At 43.9% G+C, this 19527-nt stretch overlaps 2 protein-coding genes and 1 long non-coding RNA gene across 5 annotated transcripts in view; 1 reads left to right on the top strand and 2 right to left on the bottom strand.

Annotated features, from left to right (window-relative positions):
• Positions 1 to 8653, bottom strand: part of setd4 (SET domain containing 4) — a 41873-nt gene extending 33220 nt beyond the window's left edge. For all 3 annotated transcript variants that reach the window (XM_060898824.1, XM_060898823.1, XM_060898825.1), the window contains exons 1-4: positions 8326 to 8653; positions 5133 to 5228; positions 5001 to 5038; positions 1157 to 1245 (exon numbers count right to left, since the gene is read on the bottom strand). In XM_060898824.1, the coding sequence (XP_060754807.1) occupies positions 1157 to 1245; positions 5001 to 5038; positions 5133 to 5228; positions 8326 to 8392 (290 nt within the window). In that variant the 5' untranslated portion in view covers positions 8393 to 8653. The remainder of the gene's footprint in view (positions 1 to 1156; positions 1246 to 5000; positions 5039 to 5132; positions 5229 to 8325) is intronic.
• LOC132866201 (uncharacterized) lies at positions 1975 to 3070 on the bottom strand. The gene is made up of 2 exons (XR_009650552.1): positions 2336 to 3070; positions 1975 to 2253 (listed from the first exon to the last, which is right to left on the bottom strand). It is a non-coding gene; the product is annotated as an uncharacterized LOC132866201 (long non-coding RNA).
• Positions 8654 to 8661: 8 nt separating the features above from the next.
• cbr1 (carbonyl reductase 1) overlaps positions 8662 to 19527 on the top strand; it is a 41695-nt gene continuing 30829 nt past the window's right edge. Inside the window, exons 1-2 of the mRNA XM_060898831.1 lie at positions 8662 to 8768; positions 12919 to 13212. Coding sequence (XP_060754814.1) covers positions 12927 to 13212 — 286 coding nt within the window. The 5' untranslated portion in view covers positions 8662 to 8768; positions 12919 to 12926. The remainder of the gene's footprint in view (positions 8769 to 12918; positions 13213 to 19527) is intronic.

Here is a 19527-nt window from a genome sequence, read left to right as displayed (position 1 = left end):
TAGGTTTTTAGCATATGACTTAACGTATGGAGAGAGATGAGCAAGCTTGTCAGCCGCTGAGGATCTATATTTGGGAGGACCAAAAATGATAACCTCAGTTTTGTCGTTATTTAGCTGGAGGAAGTTGTTGGTCATCCAGCACTTAATGTCCTCAAGACAATCCGATAGTGGCTGTATGGAATCTCTAGATTTGAAGGGGAGGTACAGTTGTGTATCGTCTGCATAGAAGTGAAAGGAGATATCATACTTTCTAATAATGCTACCTAGGGGGAGCATATACAAACAAAAGAGTACTGGACCCAAAATAGAGCCCTGCGGGACCCCATAGGAGACTGGGGCTGAGGAAGAGGAGAAATGACCGAGAGATACAGAAAAGGTTCTGTTTTTTTAAATAGGATCTGAACCAATGCAGTGCTGTCCCATTAATGCCTACCCACTCCTCAAGACGAGAGAGGAGGATGTCATGGTCCACAGTATCAAAGGCCGCACTAAGGTCCAATAGGACCAAGATTGTAAAAATTGTTCTAATTATTCTTCTAAAATAAATGTGAAGACTTAAATATGACTCCTTTAACTGTTTGTTCAGGTCCAAATGTTCTGTAATAGGAGCCGTGGGGAGGGGTTCTGCAGGTGACCATCCTCATCCAGCAACCCCACCCCACCCCACCCCCAAACCAGTAAACTTAGGGGAAACACTGAAAGTGTTAAAAAAAAAAGTTTCATATTTTAGATTCTTCAAAGTATCCAGCGTTTACCTTGATGATGCTTTGTACACTATTGCCGTTATCTTAACCAGCTTCATGAGGTCGTCACCTGGAATGCTTTTCAGTTAACAGGCACCTCGTCAAAAGTTAATTAGTGCAATTTCTTGCCTTCTTAATGCGTTTGACAGTAAATAGTAAATAATAAAAATACAGTAGATAGCCTGATTCCACAACTGTAGTAATCCATATTACGTCAAAAACCGCTCAAGTAAGTAAAGAGAAACGACATCGATCATTCCTTTCAGACATGAAGGAAGGAAAAAATATTGAATTAGAAGGTGTGTCCAAACTTTTGACTGGTACTGTATATATTCACACTTTCATCCGAGTTCGGTATTTCTCCTTGACTGGAATTAAAGACAAAACAAGTAAAGTAAATGAGATATTAGCACCTCTTGATGTATTCCCCCATGTAACTCTTCAGAACTGAGCTTGTGGTCAGCAAACAGCTCTCAGGTAAAGAAATGACCAACTCGTTGGCCTACAACAGCACACAAAAGGAAATCAAATCAAATTTGCAAATGTTCCACTTTGCAGTAAATGTAGTCAATCAGCCAAGACATGTTTTGCACTTGAGAAAAAGGTTAAATGGGTTATATAAACAGGTTTTGAAAAAGACGTGGGGAATGGTTGATGTGGTGAAGTGTATTTAGCATGTTTTGAAGGAGTCTCTAGTGTCAGCACTTTGTAACACTTAGAGGTAAAGCCTCACTCACAACCCGCCGTACGTGCTGCTACGGGCGGTCTGCGGTAAAAAATCTGGCAAAACCGTGCTTGAGACTTGCGTGTGTTCAGCGCCGTCAAAGGTCACAGACTGCCCGTGGAGACTTTTGGTCCTGCACATGCAAATTCTACGGGCCTTGCGACAAATCAAGAACGCATACACTACGTACGGGACCCGAACTCCTTTTGTACACCTGAACCAAGTCAGCAGCGCGGCTAGTAGGGGCTTTTTGCAATGACGGTAGGATGCATGAGTGACGCACGGTCATTGTATGAGTGACGTGCCTCAGAAATACTACACAAGTATTCCACACTTGCTATTTGTGCGGAGCGCAAGACAGACATACATCTCACTTTCTACCCCTGTGTGGCGTGCACACAGTGCACGCGATCCGCACGCGACACGAGGGGCGAGACTCTGGGTATATATGTTGGGGAGGAACCAAGGAACCGATCATGTAGCATTGTAGAAGGGAAGAAGACCACCTCATTTGCTGTTTTTATTTGAGTATATGTTAATTTACCATGCAAATGTCAAATAATAAAACATGAGTATAAGGGAATAACGCATTTTATTACATTGTAAAAAAATCCCAACTAAATAGCCCAACAGTTTGAGCACTGAAACACACTTTGGCTCCGAGCTGCTGTCCTGCTCCTGCTGAGTGGTGGGACGGGGTGTCGGGATGTCCTTATCACTGAGCATGGCACAATGGCCGGACAGCGATCATGGGATTGCAGTGTCCTCACTTCTGGGCATCATTAGCTGAAACATACATGAAAATAATATTAATTACATCAGCATATATATATACACTGAAGTGAATATTTAAAGTATGTGTATTTACCTGTGAGAATCTCTCTGGCAGGGTGCTGTACCATCTGCCGGCTTGAAGGCAAACTTCTCCCTGTCCGTGCAGGGCTCGCTGGTGCTGCTACCATCATCATCAAATTCTTCCTCCTCCTCCCCCTCTGCTGTTTCAGGCTGGGTTACTTCACTTTTGCTCACTTCTTCTTGGGTCCCATTTTCTAAACTTTAAACTGAATTTTTTTTTTTTTTCTCACAAAATATCCAGTGTTCTTCAGTCGAAAGACAGATCCAGAATGCTGCAGACACGCTGGTTTTATACCCACTCCTGGCTTGCATCACACAAGTTATGAGTGATTGTAACATGCTAATCACGTGCGTCACACACGCTTCACAAGTGCAGCCCGAACTCGTAGAGCAGGAAACTGGTAAAATGCAAGTCACGCGCACTCCACACTCAGCCCATGTTTACATTAGACCGTATCAGCAGATCATCAGATTAACGTTTTTAAAACGATTAGTGTGCACACAGCAACACCAATACACGGATACGCTCGGCTCCGCAGGCATCCTGCGCTCCAAATCACTCCGCCCTGAACAGCGAGTGCCCTCTGGAGGGTGCGCACTCCGGACTTGTGCAGCTCACAGAGCGCGCGAGTGAAGTGCACGAGCTGTGATTCGGGACTGAGCCGCTGTGTGTGTGATCCCAGCGCATATCACTTACCACTTGCAAGTGGAAGGATGGCAAGCCTAAAGACAATCATAACTACACAATGGGCAGTATTTGCATCAGTATTTGCAGTATTTTCATACTTTTATACTCTTTAATGAAAGGTGATACAAGGCGGAAGTCCGCGCCGTTTTTCAGCAGTCGCGTCACATGACCAACGTCAGCGAATCAGGAAGGTGGATGTCACAGTGACGTTGTCCAATGACGACGCCAGCTAGAGCTCAGCACAGCGTATCCGCGTATTCTCAATGTTTACACAGCACCGGACCAGACACGATCTGGATTGAATACGTGGACCCTGGCGGATTCCCGTTTCCCGGCGTTTCCAGGTGGTTTAATGTAAACGGACAGTGCATCCGCGAAGAAAACGAGACAGATACGGTCTAATGTAAACTTGGCCTCACTGATCATATGCTTTCCATGGGCTAACGGTGCAATTCTTCTCACGCCTTGAGGAAGTCAGGTGTGCAACTTGTACTTGACAAGTACTTTGCCTGTACTCCTCCCCCAAACTCTCCCCCGGGTTCACCGTGACCCTACGGCACGGCTGCGAGCTACCAAACCCTGCGATCCGTATGTGTCCAAAACACTTACGGCGGGTTGTGAGTGAGGCTTAAGTTGTCCTGAAGTCTTTTTCGATTTGCGATTTCTCTGTACTATGAATGGCAACTTGCATTTTTTTCCATCTGAGTTTGTGTGATACAGAGATCACACAAACTCACTATTCATAAAATCACACATGTTGAAATTTATGGATCTGGTCAAATTCAGAACAGCACAAATAATGTACAAAGCAAGAAATAATCTATTGCCAAAAAATATACAAGGAATGTTCAGTGAGAGAGAGGGGGGATATAATCTAAGGGGAGACCTAAATTTTAAAAAACCAAAGGTTCGAACAAATACGAAAAGCATGTGCGTATCGAGCTGTGGGGTGACTTTATGGAACAGACTGGAGACAGAAATAAAACAAAGTGCAAATACAAATCTGTTTAAAGAAAGGTACAAAAAAAATATTTTTAAACAAGTATATGGAAGAGGAAGTACGTCAACGGAGGATGATGAGGGATAAATCTATAAATAGAATAGGGTTGATTGTTATATTAGAACTAACTTAGTATATGGTATATATTTATTTATGGGGATAGTTTATATATTCATATTTACAGGGATAGGCATGTAGTAGATATTTATTTTTGTAATTATATATTTATATAGATATTTATGAAGTGTATATATGGTATGTAGTATATATTTATTTTTGTAATTATATATTTATTTATATAGATATTCATGAAGTGTATATATGGGATATATTTTTATAGGCGTATTAATGTAGTTTGGATTTCGGGGTAGTTAAAAAGGGGTGGGAAATTAAAAAAGTACTGTACTTCTTCCCACTCCTTTTTCAAACAATGTGCAGTGTTTTGTAATGTCTTAGCTCTTTATGTATTTTATTTTATTATTTTTTTTAATTTCTTGTTTTCTTTCTTTTGTATGTACAAACAGTTACGTACATTTTTTGATACATATTCGAAATAAATAAATTCATTCATTCAAATTAATTAATTCATTCATTCATTCATTCAAGTTCAAGAGATAGAGGCCAGATGTTGTATATCCAGTAGATGTTTTGCTCTAAGTGTTAACAGGACCTAACTTGTTGTTAAATGTAACTATACAGTGCTGTTTAAAAAAAACCAAACAAACAAAAAAAAACCAACCCGACTTGCCCCTCCTGTTTTTGTTTATTTCTACAGATTTGTCCTTGTCATATAAGTGCCTTCAAATCTTGATTCAAAACGTAAGACAAGGTTAACATGAAGAAACACAAAACACATTTTTTAAAGATCACTTTGATTTTTGCTAAAGCGTTCCTTTAAAAAATACATTCAGTACCCAGGTCTGTGTGTGTGTGTGTGTGTGTGTGTGTGTGTGTGTGTGTGTGTGAGATACAATTCAGATCATAAACTACCTTTATGGGTTGTGCAGCCATCAGCCCTCTTCCTGTATCTGGACCAAAACGGTACACCACCAGATTACAATTAACATCATAACAGTGATGACACACTTCTGCGAGCAGAGGTTAGGTTAGTTTATCTGTTACCTGTAAAGCTGGCTGGAATTAAACACTTTGAACGAAATCCTTTTTGTTTAAGCCATCGTCTCAAGTTCACAAAGGATGCTTCATAAGACAGGGTCACTAAAAGAGGCCCAAAAAACAAAATAAAAGAAATCAGTCAGCATGAGTCACTGCACTGGGGCTCGGCAATGCAGAAATTCAGTGTCAATATTCTGAGATCGCTTTTTTAAAAAACTGCGGGAATCATCAGTACTTTTATAACATGGAACAACTCCAAAATTACTCATCGTAAGAAGCAGTTGGTTGGTTGGTTGTTATACTCTATTTTTCCACCAGGTGATTACTCTCATACCCCTTTTCCACCAAATCAGTTCCAGGGCTGGTTCGGGGCCAGTGCTGGTGCTGGTTCACAACTCGTTCAACTTGCGAGCCAGCTGAAAACCAGTTTGCTTTTCCATAGCTTGCGGTGCTAAGCGGAGCCACGTCATTACGTCGCTGTATACATCATTACGTCGCTGTATACGTCGTTACGTCGCTGTATGCGTCAGTTACGTCGCTGTATGCGTCAGTTACGTCGCTACGTTTGCATAAACCTTGGCGCAAATATCAAAGCAAAAACAACACGGATGAAGCAGCAGCAGCAACAACAATAATAATGGATGACTTCATGTTTGTACAGCTGCTGCTTCTCATCACTTAAAAATGGCGATCTTTCGCGGTCTTGTTATTGCTGTTGGTCTTAACAACTCCGCCCCCCCGCTGACGTAAGCGGTTCTTTCCTCTGGCCCAGCAGAGAGTTGGTGCTAGCCTGGAACCGTTTTTTCTGGCCCAGAGCCAGTTCTTTGTCAGTGGAAACAGAAAACCCGGTTCCAAACTAAGCACTGGCCCCGAACCAGCCCTGGAACTGCTTTGGTGGAAAAGGGGCATCAGTGTCCTTGCCAAGGGATTTTTGGGAATGTTAATGCTGATAAAATTGCCCAAAATTAAATAGACACTAATTTGAATTTTGTACACAGTCATGCTAATTGGTGACTTTTTTTTTTATTTTTTTTTTTTTATTTTTTTACTGTTTCTCAAATTTCATATGACATTATATTATTAATTAGGAAATCATGGATTACAGCTTGAAAGTTCCTACACGCTCCAACTCACTCGGAAATGTACAATTTAAATGGGAAACATGCTTCAGTGACATTGTTTTCACTATAATTTCCAGGGGTGCCAATAATAGTGTGTTTTTGATGAAAATGAAATTTCTGGATGAGGGATTTGTTTTTCTCTGATTAAATTTACAGTGCTGAGTGTAAATAAGTAACATTTTAAACAATATCTCAATGAACACAAACAATTTCCAAAATGTTGACAAGACAAAGTTTAATATAACATCTGTTTAACTTATAGCGTGAAAGTAAGGTTAATAATATAACTTAGATTACACATTTTTTTCAGTTTTACTCAAACTAGGGTGGTGCAAAAATGAGTACACCCCACAACAAAAACTACTACATCTAGTACTTTGTATGGCCTCCATGATTTTTAATGACAGCACCAAGTCTTCTAGGCATGGAATGAACAAGTTGGCGACATTTTGCAACATCAATCTTTTTCCATTCTTCAACAATGACCTCTTTTAGTGACTGGATGCTGGATGGAGAGTGATGCTCAACTTGTCTCTTCAGAATTCCCCATAGGTGTTTGATTGGGTTCAGATCAGGAGACGTACTTGGCCACTGAATCACTTTCCATCCAGCATGTTGTGAGGTCATCACAGGGTAGGGATGTTAACCGATGACCGTTTGACCGAATCAACGTCAACCGGTTAATTTTTTTTTTGGTTGTTGGTTAAACTAGAGACAATTCCCCTGTGGGAAATTGAGAGAGTGATGCAGTGCGCGTAGCAGTCGCTATTGCAGGAGCTGCACTGTACTGTGTGAATGTGTGACTTGCCATGATGCTACAGGCATATGTCTCTCTGAGAGGGAGCAGCCCCTCCCTCCTGTGTGTGTGTGTGTGTGTGTGTGTGTGTGTGTGTGTGTGTGTGTGTGTGTGTGAGAGAGGGAGCAGCCCCTCCCTCGTGTGTGTGTGTGTGTGTGTGTGAGAGAGAGAGCGAGCAGCCCCTCCCCCATCCGCGCGCTGCGAGCAGAGACACAGAGTGTGAAATTTGTTTTTTGAGAGCATTTTTTTAATTTTTAAGAGTGGTTTAACTTTTTTTTAAAGTTTTAATTCTGTATTAAAATTACTAAATAAGCAAATGCCGTTACAGTCCATGAAACATAGGAAGTATGAGAAGAAAAAAGTAAATCAGAAAGCGAAAACATGCGCAGCTTTCTGATTTACTGTTTTCTTCTCACACTTCCTATGTTTCATGGACTGTAACGGCATTTGCTTATTTAGCAATTTTAATACAGAATTTACTCTGATGAAATAATTCAGACACTCCAACGCCCCCCCTAAAAAAAAAACGGATTCAGCCGTGAAAAAGGCGGCATCCGTCAAAAGGCGCGCCGTTTGCATCCCTGTTTAAACTCATAGGTTAACCGACTTTAACCGGCTAATGAGGCTCGGTGGTCGGTCAAGATTTTTTTTAGTTTTCACCATCCCTATCACAGGGCTAACACAGAGACAAACAACCATTCACACTCACACCTACGGTCAATTTAGAGTCTCCAGTTAACCTAACCTGCATGTCTTTGGACTGTGGGGGAAACCGGAGCACCCGGAGGAAACCCACGCGGACACGGGGAGAACATGCAAACTCTGCACAGAAAGGCCCTCGCCGGCCACGGGGCTCGAACCCAGACCTTCTTGCTGTGAGGTGGCAGTGCTGCCTGAGAAGAACATAATCCATCCATTATCTGTAGCCGCTTATCCTGTTCTTCAGGGTCACAGGCAAGCTGGAGCCTATCCCAGCTGACTATGGGTGAGAGATGGGCTGAGACATAGAGACAAACAACTACTCACATTCACACCTACGGTCAATTTAGAGTCACCAGTTAACCTAACCTGCATGTCTTTGGACTGTGGGGGAAACCGGAGCACCCGGAGGAAACCCACGCGGACACGGGGAGAACATGCAAACTCCACACAGAAAGGCCCTCGCCGGCCACGGGGCTCGAACCCGGACCTTCTTGCTGTGAGGCGACAGTGCTGCCCCTAACAATCTGCTTAATAATAATAATAATAATAATAATAATAATAATAATAATAAAGAAGTTACCATTAATAGCCTCTCCTCGTTTCTTCTTTTTTTTATTCCTTGCTCTTCTTCCACTTCTGTTCTTCATTGTGTCTTGTCGCCTGTTTGGGCTACGCTACCTCACCTCACCTCACCTCACCTCACTCTACCTCACAGTTTTCCAGCTCATATCAATCATTTAACTAACACGGATTCTTAATATTATACACTGAATAACCTAAAGTGACTTAAAGTAAGTTAAACACTATTATTGTTATTTTGGCTACATCAGGCTTTTTAATTATTTTTATATTTTTATTATTTTGACTGCTCGTCGAGTAGCTGCTGCCGTGACGTCACTGCGTGACGCTGTACTTCCTGGTTCGTGTCCCTCCCAATAAGAGGCTCGGGGGGAAACCAGAGAAACAAACAGTCCGCCCGAGGATCAGTGCGCTGTGAGTTCCGTATTGAAAGGCGTTTTAAAGGTAGGTTTGTGCGTGTTGTTGTTGTGTGTGAATGAGGCGGCTGTGCTCTGCAGGCTCTATGGAATCAATTTTGTGCCAAAATGTTCATGCAATGCTTTTGTGTTGCAGTAGTACACATTATGCAGGCGTGTTTAACGTTAGTAAGACGTCACCGCGCCGCCATATTGGAAGACCAAGTACATGCACTCAATATAAAACAAAGTCCGAGCGAGAGTAAAGTGACACGATGGATGATAATTCGGGTTATGTGAGTACATTACCAGTTGCAGAAAGGGCACGGTATGTGGAAAAGCTGGCTGTGATTGATGGGTTTGATCCATATGATAAGACTCGGGGCAAGGGAGAATGGAAACATAAGGAGGACCGGACACCAATTCTGCCATCTGTTTGCTACCCAGACATTGTAAACTATTTGTTGTTTACACCCAGTGCCAACACTCAGTGTTCGAACTATGCCGATATTTTCGGGGGGTCCCTTTTTTTCCCTTGGGGGTGTGTGTGCTTGCGCTTGTTTCGGAGCGCGGATCTCCAAACACATGAGAAGCCTATCTTACGCACATATCACACGGACTCCACACCTCCACACACGCATCGCGTCTGAAGTCATAACTCATCAGGGGAAATCGTGTCCACATTGGCATGTTCAAAAAACAACCTCGCGTCAACAATGATACCACACGCGAGAAAAAAAAAAAGTCAGGCTACTCAACAACCAGCCTGGCAGCAGCGAGCAAGCCCCAAACCATCCTAAATTATTATTATTAATAAATTGTAGAAGTCTGGGAGGCTTGCTCCTCATACAGTTATCAACTTGGGGCCAATTTAGCATGTTTTAAATCTGAATTTCTTGCGTTTGCTCACCTCAAAGTGTCCGCAGATCATGCACAGACTTATCCATTATATCCACAGTTTTTTGCCAAGTCTCACACAGGTTTCTTTCAAGTCTACTGTTGGGCCAATAAATCATAAATAAAACAGCTCAGATTTGTTTGTTTAAGTCGTTTGCCACTCCACTTTATTCTCGTGGGTTCACATACCGCTGCCGTTATTTCCCCCTAATCACGAGTTTGTTGGTCTTCCAAAATGGCGCAGGGTCTGTTTACTTCCGGTTTCGGGTGACGTCAGTGAAAGGGGTCTATTATATGGAGCACTTGCATGTGACGTCACAGCCGATCCAGATTGTGACAGACGCCATCTTGTCGGTCAAACGCCATATTTCCGCCTTCTACTTCTACCTTTTCTTCTGGAAAACCCTACTATATACAATTCTACTACAACGGCTGCGGCTACAAGCTCTCCCTACCTGTGCACGTTTATGGTTTTTGTGTGTAATTTTGCGTGTTGTTCGTCTGTACCGGACTTCAATATCCACTACAACCGTATGGACTTACTGGACATTGGTTTCCAGCAGAAAATGACGGTTTGTAGTGATTTCCATCGCATGCACAACGTTCCAGATGAGTAAAAAAAAAAAACATTCTGGACGAGATAGCGAGACCGAGACCAGCGGGGTCTCCGTGGATTGTTATCGGAAGCAAAGCGAAGGAGGCGGCGCCGGGAGCGGAAGCAAAAGCGAGGCTGCAGGCAGAGCCAGCCTGTTGACTAAGCTCAGAAAACAGCCACTCAAATCTCCACTGCCAAGCCTCTACCTCTCCAACGCCAGATCCATGTAAACAACACGGACGATTTGGAATTACAGCTGGAATTACCTTATTCTATTCCATAATCGGCTGGTCAGTGCTATACTCAATACTTAAGTGACTTACCCATCCAGTGAGGATAGTTATTTTCTTGTTTACAAGATGCCACATCTGAGTCGCTGACAAATCCTGAATTTCTGTAAAGTTAACTGTGCAGAGATTTATAAGCACGCAGTGCTTCACCACTGAACAGCGAGGGAAAGTTGATGAGGTAATTATACACGTCCGGGTATTCCGCTGGCAATTCAATATCCACTGACACGGTCGTGAAAACTCCGTCCGGAAAGCCATAAGGGTCACTAATCTGTAGATCGTTTATTTTAGACATGTATCTAGTTATCTGTTCATTAGAAAAATGAGCCGTGTAGTCCGTCGGTTGAAATTGATCCATTCTGTACACGAGTGCAGCAGTATTCAGCTGTGCTGTTGACCGACAAGATGGCGGCTGTGTACTTTCCAGTCACGTGACTGCAAGATCTCTCTTGGGTAGTGGAGCTAAGGCTAATTTGACTTGCCACGAAACGCCTGCATAATGTGCACTACTGCAACACATACAACACATTTGTCCCGCACTTACACTTTGTTGAATTAATTCAATATCATAGTCAGGGCCGTACCCAGGATTTTTCAAATACCGAGGTCAAACATGGCTGACAGCACCGAAGCCCCCCAGCACAACTTGAATAAATAAGGATAGATTTGGTGGAGGACACATTTATTTTAATGATTCTAAAACTGTGGCACCATAACTGTGGTGTTTTATCTGACACAAAAGTAGTGAACTCTTGAACGGAGTATACATACCTAAAGTACCAGTTACCTAAAGTATTGGCATTATTTACATTGCAACATACACATGACAGAAAGGGTGTGAACTGCTGAATTGTAAGCTTTAGTATTACACCTTATAATAATAGTGTGTGTGTGTGAGAGAGAGAGAGAGAGAGAGAGAGTTTGTATGTGGAGTTTGTGTGTTATTTGTGGGTGTCTGTATGTGTAGAGACATTCTGAGCAGTAATGTAAAGGCATCAGTCTATCTGGCTGTCTTGAATTGAGCTCCATTTGCATGCATTCTCTGAAACAGAGTGTTCTCACCATTGCCTGTAATGTAAGTTTGGCTCACAACACATTTACTTTAACAATTCTAAAACTGTGCCATCATAACTGTGGAGTTTTGTCTGACATAAGTCAAAACTGAACTGAGTGTATTGCTCAGCTACCTGAAGTATTGGCATTATTTACATTTCATTATCTTAAATTACATTAGAATGTAGGGCTATTAGTTCTGTGTGAAGACTATGTATTAGAGAGAGTGTGTGTATTATTTGTGTCTGTGTGTATGAGTGAGTGAGAGAGAGTTATGAGCGAGAGAGAGAGTTACTCGAACAAGCCCGTTTACTCAGCCCTGCACAGGGCTGCCTGTGACAACGTAGTTTTGAATGTTTCTCGAAATGCTAACTAAAATGTAATAGGCAATGACAATGAAACGTTTCCCCTTGGAAAGTTGGCATGACACCGCTGAACGGTCTGCCACTGCACTGACTATTTTCTCACCTTCCCTCCTTCTCTTTCCCTGCTCTTCTGTTGGCTGTTCAAACCTTAATTTAGTTTGTTGCAACTTTCTCATTTTGCACTCAGGTAAAGCTCTATAATGCGATGTGACTATTAGCCTACGTTAGGTTAGGTAGGCATATGCGATAGAGCGTAGACTACACCCTGCCTGTTTTATCCAAAACCCAACTTCCCCGGCCGCCACTAGTATAGGCTACGTCGCGTGACGCTGCGTTAGACACGGCAACGATAGAGATAGAGGCTGAGAGATTTCAGATGACATTAGACGAATGTGAATTTTATTGGGGGGAAATACAGATGACATGTGGATGTGGACGCTGCGTTTTACATTGATCACTGCTCGAATTCAGTGTAGACCAATTTGAAATTTCTGAAAAAAATACCGAGGACATGACCTCGGTGTCCTCAATGGTAGTTACGGCCATGATCATAGTCGCCACTGAAGTCCACTCGATCCTTGTTTACCGTCAATGGATCGGTCACTCAAACAGTCCGCCAGAATCCGAGTAGGGAATGGCTGAGCATAGCTGTCAGTCAAACACAAGTTAGCCAATGGGAATGCATTCCTGGACAGCCCACCCACACGTGAAGTTTGTGCCAAAACTGCAAGCAAAAAGTCAGGGAGCGCAAACGAGAGAGCTGGAATCGCAACCAAAATAAATTACGTCGAACAAAACTGAGAAAGACGCGGAACAAAAATAAAAGGTTTCTGAAGAGTAATAGACTGATATGTTGCATGATTACACGAATAATTTGTTTGCCAGTCTAAAAAAAAAAAAGACTTTTTTTTTTTTTTTTTTTAATTTTGATTTATAGTTTTTGTTTGATATTTCAAAAGTATTGTATGAACATTTTGCCACAAAACTGATTCCATGCAGGCTCCAGCATGTCGGTGAGGAAAGTTGCGCTTGTGACGGGCTCGAACAAGGGCATCGGGCTGGCGGTGGTGCGCGCGCTGTGCCAGCAGTATGACGGAGAGGTGTACCTGACCGCGAGAGATGTGGCGCGCGGGACGGCGGCCGTGGAGGGTCTGAAAGCGGAAGGACTGAAAGCGCTTTTCCGCCAGCTGGACATCACGGACCCGGAGAGCGTGCGCGCGGCACGTGACTTCTTCAAAGCGGAGTACGGAGGCGTCGACGTGCTTGTAAACAACGCAGGGATCGCCTTCAAAGGTAAATAAACAAATACATGTCCTGAGGTGCACTGAAATATGAGTGGGAAAGAAGAACCTTTTATTTGTCACATACACACTTCAGGCACAGTGAGATTCATTCTCTGCATTTAACCCATCTGAAGCAGTGAACACACGCAGAGCAGTGGGCACAGCGCCCAGGGAGCAGTCAGGGGGTCGGTACCTTGCTCAAGGGCACCTCAGCCCAAGGCTGCCCCATGTTAACCTAACTGCATGTCTTTGGACTGTGGGGGAAACTGGAGGAAACTTACGCAGACACGGGGAGAACATGCAACCCTCGCCGGCTGCTGGGCTCGAACCCAGAACCTTCTTGCTGTGAGGCGACAGTGCTAACCACTACACCACCATGCTGCCAAGGGTGCACCAGGGATTTCATCTCCTTGTCTCTAGCCGCTTTATCCTGTTCTACAGGGTCGCAGGCAAGCTGGAGCCTATCCCAGCTGACTACGGGCCCGTCCACACAAGTACGCGGCCTCACCCTGTCGTTTTGAAAAAAATCTCCGTAAACATGGCGTTGTTTCCAGAAATATCTGCGTCCACACGGATTCACTGGAAACGACCCAAAACGCTGTAGTACATATGCCAGGCCTGTATGTGGTGCTGTGACGCCACCACACCAATACACTAAAACCAGAAGAGAAGCCATGGAGCATGCGTATAAAGGTCACGCACTGTTTACAAACAAGCTCATAACACGAGAAGAGGACGTTCATGGCCAGCGCAACTCTGAGAGGAAGAGGAGAGTCTTTTGTGTGGACCGACAATAAAGTGGAACTTCTACTTCGTGTCACATTGGATGTTTCTGCAGTACGAGCACAAGCCTGTAGTCCGCCATTATTGTTGTTTATGACGCGTCTAGCGGCGGCGGCTGAGGTTAAAGGTTAGAGAGGTGGGGCTTATGTCATCGTTTCTGAAAAAATCCGCATTTGCCGTCCAGACGACTCCGGGCTATCCGGCGTTTTAGGATTTTCCCACTCTGGGACTAGCCTGGGAAATCCCATGCTGCTTTGCACAATCGTTCCGATCTGAAAAGACAGCATGGAAACTATGGTCTAAAGGCTCGCTTGAGTTAGGGAGCCAGTCAGAGAGTGGGGAGGGGTGGAAAGACGGTGACGCGTACTACTCGACAAACGGAAGCTTGTAGTTTATTTGGGACTGTTTACGGATCACGTTTAACATGGCGGCGAGCGATACGAACCAAACTTTCGATCAAGCTTTAGACACTGTTCTGAATAGTTTAGAGCGAAAGTTTGTTTTAAAAAACTCTTTCCTTCTCTTCTTCGCCTCAACTATGTCACCGGGTACAACTGCCATGATTGGCCATGGGCTACGTATACACCAAATGATAGACATTCGCAACGTCCAATAAACGGCCGTTGACGATCGTAAACCACACCTCCCCTACGAGAAATTCAATAGGCGGATTCCAGACCATATTTCACTTGTGATATGGTCTGGTGTTAACCAGACTACTCTGGGACCTGTTTTCAAAAAATACCGGTTTCACACCTTAAAAGCCAGATCCGTCTGGACACGAGGCCGAAACGATAAAGTATTTATGCGGATTTGACAAAAACATACTCGTGTGGACTGGCCCTACGGGCGAAAGGCAGGGTACACCCTGGACAAGTCGCCAGGTCATCACAGGGCTGACACAGAGACAAACAACCATTCACACCTACGGTCAATTTAGAGTCACCAGTTAACCTAACCTGCATGTCTTTGGACTGTGGGGGAAACCGGAGCACCTGGAGGAAACCCACGCGGACACGGGGAGAACATGCAAACTCCGCACAGAAAGGCCCTCGCCGGCCACGGGGCTCAAACCCGAACCTTCTTGCTGTGAGGCGACAGTGCTAACCACTACACCACCGCGCCGCCCGGATTTCTTTCATCTCAGAAATATTGCTAAGATAAGAAATTTAATGTCACTACATGATGCAGAAAAAAATAGTTCATGCTTTTTGTTAGGGTAGTATCTCACTGGGCTGCGGCAGCCTGCAAATAGTTGGAGACACAACAATTGCGATAAACTATGTGAATTGGCGACAGTTTTCACTTGGAATCACCTTGCATTGCTATTCACATTTTATCGCAATTGTTGTGTCTCTAACTAGTCGCAGGCTGTCGCAGCCCAGTGAGATACTGGCTCGCACTTTCTGTCTCACGGAAACTGACTTGAGAAGGGTTTATGATGGCTTTGCGACGCATTTGCGGCTATTTTGAGAGAAATTTTGTTGCACAAAGTTTTGGAACATGTTCAAAATTTTACCAACGAAGGTGTGACACTTTGCGAGGAAATTGAGAAGCCCTGTGAATGTTTCAAGACACTTTTGAAACACTCTCGTGAATGATGTTCGCAATTTGTTGCAGCCTAGTGAGATACTGGCTTTACCTCCAGGTTGGATTATTTTAATGCCTTAACCCATTGACGCCTGAAACGCCTGCAAAAAAACGTCTGCAAATGCCTAAGCCAGTTTTTAGAAAAGGTCCCCATCTGCCTGAGGGTTTTCTGAAATAAAAATAATTAATTGAAAACGCCTATGAAAAATTCAATATCTCAGCCTCTGAAGCACATAAAGACATGAAATAAGTTGCATTTAAAAGATAAAATTCTCTGCTTTTATTGGATCATGCTCATTCAGCATTAACACTAACACATTTGTTAACACATAGATGAGTCTTGAAAATAATGACAAATCAACAATGCTGCGTTATGCAGCAACCGGCATTTGGGGCAATGTTGCGTTATGCAACAACCGACGTAGGGGCAATGTTGCGTGACGCAGCATCCGGCGTCAATGGGTTAAGGGTAGTATCTCACTGGGCTGCGACAGCTTGCAAACAACATTCGCGAGAGAGTTTCAAAAGTGTCTTGAAACATTTGCGGGGCTTCTCAATTTCCTCGCATGAGTCGCAAAGTGTCACCCCTTCGTCGCTGAAATTTTGAACGTGTGACAATTTCTCTCAAAATAGCCGCAAATGCGTCACTGGTGTCGCAAAGCCGGCGCAAACCCTTCTCAAGTAAGTTTCCGTGAGGCTTCCTCTACTTCCCTGCCTGCTGAGGGAAAACCGGGCTGCGACAGCCTGTGATTAGTTGAAGACACAACAATTGTGATAAAATGTGAATATCAATTCGGTGTGATTCCAAGTGAAAATTGTCGCCAATTCCCATATTTTATCGCAATTGTTGTGTCTCCAACTAGTCGCAGGCTGTCACAGCCCAGTGAGATACTGGCTTTACTGTCTGGATGTTCCAATAAGTGCATAAACAAGCTCCAGTTAGTTCAAAATGCAGCAGCAAGAGTCCTTACTAGAACTAGAAGATATGACCACATCACCCCTGTCTTAGGCTGCTGGGCCATAGAAGGTTCACGCTGCATGCTGCACACTACACGCTACACGCGTGTAAAGAAAAGTGGACAAACGTAACATGACTTGCTCTGGGCCATAGAACGGCGTTCACGTTGCACGCTGCACACTTCACGCGTGAAATGAACATGCACACTTTTTTCTAGGCGTGAAGATGGAAATTCCAGTCAATGCATACGGTCACCGCCGCGCCAGCCAATCAGAACGGGTCTAGGGAGATAACTCTATGCTTTCAGGGGAAAACTTCAGAAAAAATATAATTGAATGGTATAATTGAAAAATAGTTCTTCATCGGGATTGTCAAGCAGATTATAGAATGTTCGGTGAAATTCACCACGGGTTTCTCTCAGAAGGAAGTGTTCTCGGCTCCAAATTCTGTTCCTTTTTCTCTTCCTCTGTCTCAGTAAAAGCAGAATGAGGCAATCGTCGTCATCCGAAGAGTCCGTATTGTTGGTTACTCGGTCAAAGTAGAACAGACGCAACACGTGAACATCCAAGCATGAAGTTTAATGGCCCAGGGTCCGGTTCTTCACGTGAACGTGTAGCGTGCAGCGTGAACCTTCTATGGCCCAGCAGCCTTATCCACACTGCATTGGCTCCCAATCAAATTTCATACTAACTATAAAATACTACTATTGACCTTTTAACCCTTTGGTGACTGACCCCTTGAAAATGGTTCCTCCAGGAACGATGACGTTTCAGTTGTCAAGACAACGGAAAAACTAAAATACAAAAACAGAAAGATACGTCACAATGCTCTTGTGCACAAAACAAAATGCTCTTGTATTTGTATTTTAGTTTTTCCGTTGTCTTGACAACTGAAACGTCATGGTTCCTGGAGGAACCATTTTCAAGGGGTCAGTCACCAAAGGGTTAAAGCACTGAATGGTCTCACACCACAGTACCTGAGTGAACTTCTGCTCTTCTATGACCCGCCACACCTACTTGGATCAAAAGGTGCCGGCTATCTGCTGGTACCTCGTATAGTGAAGGCTACATCAGGGGGCGGAGCCTTTTCTTACAAAGCCCCACAGCAGGGGTGTCAAACCTGATCCATAAAGGGCCTTGTGGCTGCAGGTTTTCATTCCAGCCATGCAGCAGCACACCTGACTTGGCTCATTCAATCAACTGAACTGTCTTCACACAGTCAAATACTTGCAGCCACACCCACCCTTGTTTAAAGGGTGGGTGTGTCAGTTGATTGAATAAGCCAAATCAGGGTGCTGCTGCATGGCTGGAATGAAAACCTGCAGCCACACGGCCCTTTATGGATCAGGTTTGACACCCCTGCCCCACAGTTATGGAACAGCCTTCCAAGTAATGTTCGGGAATCAGACACAGTCTCAGTGTTTAAGTCTAGGCTGAAAACCTATCTGTTTAGTCAAGCCTTGTGTTAATGGTGTTTATGAGGTAAAGGAGGAGATCTGGAGGGTCCTCAGACAGAGTGTTTTGGTAAACTGGGATGTATGAATGCAGTCAGTCTCCCGCTCGCTTGCTCACTCGAGTTTGTTGACTGTGTAGTGGCTGCTGCTTTATGTCCCGGGGCTCCCTCATGCCTGTGTTACCTTCTGGCTCTCCCCTTTTATTTATGCTGTCATAGTTGGTTGCCGGAGTCCCTGCTTGTACTCAGTGCAATATGTATACTGTTCCTACTTATTCAGATGACATTGGGCATACCTGTGTTCCCCCTGCCCACAATCTGTCCCTCTGAGTTACATGTCAGTCCTGAGATCGAGATGCTGACCTCTTCTGCTCCTCGGATCTGCCTGATCCATCCTGCTGCCCTGTGTCTGGAGTCTCATCACATCGCTCCTGTGGAGGACGGCCCCATGTGGACAGTTGAAAGTCACACCTGGAGGACGCTCTGGACTCTTACAGTAATGCTTTTATGGCTGAGGACAACAGCTGACTTGCTAACTTTAGGACTGCAGTTGTCATGAGCGGTTTTGCACTCAAGTTTCCATCATTGAAGAGTTTCGTTGATGTTATAACTGACTTCATGTTAAAACTGTTAGTTTTAGTCATGTTGTCTGTTGCCCAAATGAGGATGGGTTCCCTTTTGAGTCTGGTCCCTCTCGAGGTTTCTAAATGTTGAGTGAGTTTTTCCTTGCCACTATTGCCACAGGTGTGCTCATTGGGGATAGATTGGGGATAAAACATGAGCTAATTTTAAGTCATTCAAATTGTGTAAAGCTGCTTTGCGACAATGTTTATTGTTAAAAGCGCTATACAAATAAACTTGACTTGGTGTTCTGTTTCATCCCGAAGATGTTCGTTGAGGTTAGGACAGGTTCTTCCACACCACTCCACTTTGGCACACTCTGGAGATCGCTTTCAGCACAGGAGTGTCTTTCATGCTGGAACAGGTTTGGGCCTCTTAGTTCCAGTGAAAAGAAGTTATAACACGATGACAATTCTCTTCCAACTTTGTGGCAGCAGATCGTCCAAGGCCAACATACAGTGGTGCTTGAAAGTTTAAACGTCATCAGATTTTCACACAAGTCCTAAAAGTAGATAAAGAACCCAGTTAAACAAACAAGTCAAATATTATAAATGGTCATTTATATATTGAGGAAGATTCAATATTACATATCTGTGAGTGGCAAAAGTATGTGAACCTTTGCTTTCAGTATCTGATGTGACCCCCTTGTGCAGCAATAACTGCAACTAAACGTTTGTGGTAACTGTTGATCCGTCCTGCACACCGGCTTGGAGGAATTTTAGCCCATTCCTCCGTACAGAACAGCTTCAACTCTGGGATATTGGTCGGTTTCCTCACATGAACCGCTCGCTTCAGGTCCTTCCACAACATTTCGATTGGATTAAGGTCAGGACTTTGACTTGGCCATTCTGAAACATTAACTTTATTCTTCTTTAACCATTCTTTGGTGGAACAACTTGTGTGCTTAGGGTCGTTGTCTTA

The sequence above is a fragment of the Neoarius graeffei genome, chromosome 18, assembly GCF_027579695.1.
Source record: "Neoarius graeffei isolate fNeoGra1 chromosome 18, fNeoGra1.pri, whole genome shotgun sequence".
Classification (NCBI taxonomy): Eukaryota; Metazoa; Chordata; class Actinopteri; order Siluriformes; family Ariidae; genus Neoarius; species Neoarius graeffei.
This window is presented reverse-complemented; position numbering and strand designations above follow the sequence as displayed.